The sequence below is a fragment of the Aulonocara sp. 'chitande type north' Nkhata Bay genome, linkage group LG19 (genome assembly GCF_057382095.1).
Source record: "Aulonocara sp. 'chitande type north' Nkhata Bay isolate Kocher_YH1m ecotype deep benthic linkage group LG19, A_spYH_male_GT1.1, whole genome shotgun sequence".
NCBI classification, from domain to species: domain Eukaryota; kingdom Metazoa; phylum Chordata; class Actinopteri; order Cichliformes; family Cichlidae; genus Aulonocara; species Aulonocara sp. 'chitande type north' Nkhata Bay.
The window spans coordinates 8,551,663-8,556,730 of record NC_141362.1 but is presented as its reverse complement, the minus strand read 5'-3'; the positions used below and the strand labels follow the sequence as shown (position 1 = coordinate 8,556,730).

At 40.0% G+C, this 5,068-nt stretch overlaps 1 protein-coding gene across 1 annotated transcript; it reads right to left on the bottom strand.

Annotated features, from left to right (window-relative positions):
• Nucleotides 1–893: 893 nt before the first annotated feature.
• Nucleotides 894–4,393, bottom strand: LOC147306439 (phospholipase A and acyltransferase 4-like). The gene is made up of 4 exons (XM_086275304.1): nucleotides 4,238–4,393; nucleotides 3,812–3,920; nucleotides 3,424–3,701; nucleotides 894–2,818 (listed from the first exon to the last, which is right to left on the bottom strand). Exons 1-4 carry the CDS (start codon nucleotides 4,250–4,252, stop codon nucleotides 2,696–2,698), a joined length of 525 nt encoding a protein of 174 aa, XP_086131430.1. The 5' UTR covers nucleotides 4,253–4,393; the 3' UTR covers nucleotides 894–2,695.
• Between the last annotated feature and the right edge of the window lie 675 nt (nucleotides 4,394–5,068).

The following is a 5,068-nucleotide window of genomic DNA, read 5'->3' as shown; positions in this document are numbered from 1 at the left end:
GCGGTGCAAGTCTCGGACGGCACACTGTGCGTCCATAAAATGAAGGTTATAACAGAAAATCTGTCGCTCGCTCTCTCTGTCTTTCACTCACACAGACACACCACCACATCAACTTTGCTAAATTGCTAATGAAAAACACTCATCAGGCAGCTGTGATTGAGCAGCAGTGTAAATCCAACTATTTTCACGGTTGTTGTGGTCGTGATAATTTTGTGATGCCACATGGAAAAGGCTCGGATGAGCTTTCCAAAGTTCTACAAGTTGTGCCTCCATCGCTTGTGTCCAGATCACACGCTGCACAGCTGTGCTGCTCCGTCTTTTTCACCGACGTTTACGTGTTTGCGCGTGAGCAGCTGCGGTGACACCCTCACGAGCGATTGATGATCGGGAGCTGGTCGTGAGGTGTTAATCGCTTCTCGTTACCCCACGTATACTACACGACGCACGATGAAGGCCAAAATCGGGCTGATCACCAAATCGGTCGCACGACTCAAAAATCGGCTCAAAATGGGCCAAAAATCGCACAGTGTGAGCCCAGCATTAGAGCAGCAATGTTTGTTCGCTCAGAGAAAGAAAAAAAAAAGGCTGCAAAAGTACAGGGAGGAATGGGAAAAGGAAAACACCTGGCTGGAAAAGTGCACTATAAAGCGCACTGCACTGTGTGCCGCGCACTTTTTCCATAGGCATGCTTCTATTGGTGGGCACATGAAGAACATGAGGGGCGTGAAAGCTCGGGGAACCCTTTACCAATTTTTTGTCCGCCAGGCCACGGCAGAAGCAGATATGGTATGTAAACACTGGTTTGTTTTTTTTAAACCCTCTGGTTAAGGTTAATATGGGCATGTGCAGTGAATATCAGGGCTATGTGGCCAGAAGTGTGATAATATAACTTATTTTGTGTAATAAACAAATGCAAGGATAGATGATTACAACAAATAGATCACTAATACATAAAAGTAATACATAGATGAATAATGATGATGAGTTAAGATGCGTAATCATGGGAACAAGTGGGTTTACAAACAGGAGCAGCTGATTAGCATTAGAAAAGCTGAAATAATACCTCAACTGAAGCCAACTGTACTAAATGCACTAAATGTGCACTGTTACAAGAATATTTTTCGTTCTATTGCTTTCTATTAATTTATATAATTTTAAGTTAAGCAGGACAGAGTTCTTTTAAAGAAAGATTTACTTATATTCTCAAAAGTTAAGCATGACAGGCTTCTGTTTAAGAAAGAGACCTGTTTTACTGTGTTAATGTTGTCATTGTGAGCTAAAAATAAATGGCTAAATGATCATTTGTTTCCCATATGGTCATATCACAAAGAATATGCATCTGCTTAAATCAAGTTCAAGTCAAATGGTTAAAAAATAATTTCACACACAAAAAAAGAGCTACCACACTGGGAAGGGTGAAGACAACTGGGTTGCCCGGCCCTGGCCACGAGGTGTCCCTTATTTATTTTTCAGGGAGTTGGCAACCCTGTTCTGTAGTGATTCTGGGGCCTAAGCAAGCCCAGCTGCACCCACCTGCTAATCCGATTGTTCAGTCTGACGTCACTAGCCGTGTCTGGGCCTAAACTCCGCTGCAGGTCCATATATCAAACGATCACTATGGCATTACTGAGAGTTGAAAAACTGTCTAAAGTCTTTCATCTTTAATAAAATGATCAGCGTTCTCCTCTACCAGGTGTAACAATTGAGTTTAACATCCAGGCATCCATGAAAGCGGAATTTATGACATTTAACGGAGTTAGAAGTTAGCAGGGAGTTAGCTCGCTAGCTTCTATCTAAATACAATATAGCATGTCCTGACTGCGGGGTTTTGGAAACAAATTAAAACGTACAGCTCTGCTATCACTTCCAGCATAAATGAAGACAGAAAACTAAACAGCAGTGACGTTTGTAGGGTTACTGAAGTTTGGCTAGCTGGTATATAATGATGTGCTACGTGACCGCTAGCGACACAGCTATGTTAGCATAATATAAACAAGCTAACTTTTTTTCCACTCGATAAAAGTTAACGTGAGTGTTCTCGGTGGTCAGGAACAAATGTAATCGCATGGCAGGATGCTGTAAAAGGACCAAACTTCAGCCAGGAGAACAACTGAGATAATCCATCCATAATACGAGGTTAGTCATTCATATACTGCTGCATGGGCTGGGCTGTAGCTACATCCTAAGGTTTTAAAAACTGAGCTTAAATAAATGATTAGTGGTAATAAAAGCCGAGGGAGGTCAACAGGGATCACTGACTGTTTTAGGAGCTTTTTGAGATCAAAAATAAGAAAATACATAACATTAAACATGTTAACAACACAAAAGCCATATTAAACGCAGACTACTTTAGACCCGGAAGTAGGATTCGTCGCGTCATCACTGAACAACCGGATAGCTTTACTGGCCTGGCCCAGTGCTCTGACCTCCTACATTGCAAAAAAACATCCAAAGCATTAGATTGTATATTTGTCTGTACGGTGATATGGTCAAAAAGCCTAATTTCAAATTTCCAAATCTTTATTTAGAATTTAGGCAGTACAAATTTAAGCGTTCTAAAATCACCCACAATTCCAAAAATATCTTCAATCCTAGAAATCCTCACTGTGATTAACTTATTGTTTCTGCTGACCTTGTTACACCAACAAACTATTTCCTTCCTTTTTACTGATATTAATGATATCAGTCACTGCAATCACCTATAATTTCTTCTTCTTTTGTTTTCGTCCTTGTTGAAGGAGGAAAACAGCGCGGCACCCAAAATTGCAGCGGCTACACCTGCCACCGCGACGCCTCCAATCACAGCTGCTGTTTGAACCTATGGAAAAAAACACAATAAAGAGAAAAGCAGTTGTGCTGGTTGTTGGAGGGAAAGCAGTTATTGCATTGTTGTTGAGGTTGTATTTCAGTGCTGACTTCCACAAGGCTGCAATAATAGACAGTAAAAACAAAATAAAAATAATGACCATGTTTACATTCATTAAAAATTGAGCGGCTGCCATGTTGCATTTTCTGATTGAACACTATGAAAAAGAAGTTTTTTTTAATGCATCTCAGAGAGCTATTTATGGCAGCGAAGGTGACAAAACGGGTTGACTAAGCAAGCTTTTTTTGGAACTTGCAAATCAGCTAATCTGCCGTTTGATACATAATCAAAATTTATTCAGCACCACATCTGCTTCTAATCATTCATAATAGATTGTGTTACATCTTTGTATCTTTACAATAAATGAGGCGCTTAGATGATAAACACATCCAGCGCAGGTGCAGACAAACACTTTGATAAAATCATTTCTCACTGAAACAGCAATAAAGTGTTACTGTTGCTCTTCACTGTTGGTTTAAGCCATGTTCAGCTTAACACAAGAGAATTTACAACCCATTTGATCTCACAGACTTTTCTTTTAGGTAAAAATCCCTCACCTGTCGGGACTCTGGCTTTCCATAACGTAGCTCTGTGACAAAGTGTTCACAATTCTGAGTAGCGATACAGTAAGGCAGCTCTCGACCGACCATCCTGCAGGCATCCCTCACAATGGCAAGAGGCTCACGAGGACTGTACTCATCATCCAGAAGATTATTGACCTCAAATTCGCTGGAGCCGACAACTTCCCAGATCTTCTGACGCCTCACCTGCGCCTTACCGCTGTCTAGTGACGTCAGCAGTTCACCGAAGGATCCCAACTCACCACCTGGATGTGCTTTTTTTGGAAGAGGAAAAAGGAGGTCAGAGAGACACTAAAGCAACATCTGTGAATTATGTAGGGCACGTTAATGTGTGTTTTGTGCAGGTCAAAAATGTAATACTCACTCGGAGGCAGTAAATGAACAACTTCATTTCCTCCAATGTAAACAGCCCAGTGTTTATATGCCCCCCGAGAGATCTCGATAAGGTCCCCTGGCTTTGGCTCTTTGTCAAACTGAAAATAATGAGAAAAGGCAGCACTCAGTATAAACAGACAAGTGAGCTAGTAAAAGCTGACTAGAGGAAGAACAAAAATCATAACGAGGTGAAAATATGAGTCGCCTAGTAATTTTCAGATATTGTAATAATGTATAATATATCAAAGTTGTTTGAATCTCTTTGCTGTGGCAAAGAAAAAGGTTAGCATAAATTCTGAATTTTCATATATCTAAAAATAATTAAAATTTGATCAAGTAAAAGCACACAACATACCAATGTAGTCACAAAAATGTGGACTTAAGTAATAGTAAAAGCAAGGAGAGGATCACTCACCAGTGTTGGTGCCATGGCTTCACCTCTTCAGTCAGCTGGTGGGCACGACTGGTAGCGAATTTACTCTGACTGGTACTGAAACTTATTAGCTTACATTTCAGATGGAGAAGTGCTAATATGCAAAGACAGATTAGATAAGCGCATTGGTAAATACCACATGGAGGCTACATGGCCTAAATTTGCAAATCATTAACTAGAAAAGCCAATGAGACTGTTGCTGTTAAGCAGCTGCCAAGCAGTGCGCAGTGCGAGAAAGGGTAAGTTTCATTTCTTGTGAACTGTTCATTGGATTGAGCCTTCTACAATAAACCAAAGTTCATTGTACAGAAGGTGAAAATCTACAGCAACAAGATAAAACACTCCAACATCAGACAGATACAAGACAAACAACTATTGTAAAGACTTTAAGGTCCGTCTTAGTTCTCAAATTATTTTTACTCATAATTCAAGAAAAAAATCAATATCCTGTACATGTCAATCTGGGATTTTATTTAAAAGACCTCTAGCTTGTTGACCTCAAGCTGACGCTGACTCAAAGGAACTAATGAAATGTTATTGTGGAGTAAACTGACTGAATACAGTTGTAAATGTAATGATTTTAAGTGTTTATTTGTGGTTTATGGTCTTTCATGCCTTACAATTTATTGACAAAATAAACATTGTTAACATTGGTGCAAAGTTAGTTTGTTCCATAGTGTGGCAGTTAATGCATTTGCTTGGAAATTTGAAGGTCCCTGATAAAATTCTAGCCCAATGCACAAAAACCCTTTGTGTTTGCGTCATGAAGGGCATCGGTTATAAAATTCTGCCAAAGCAAACAGCTGGAGCAAC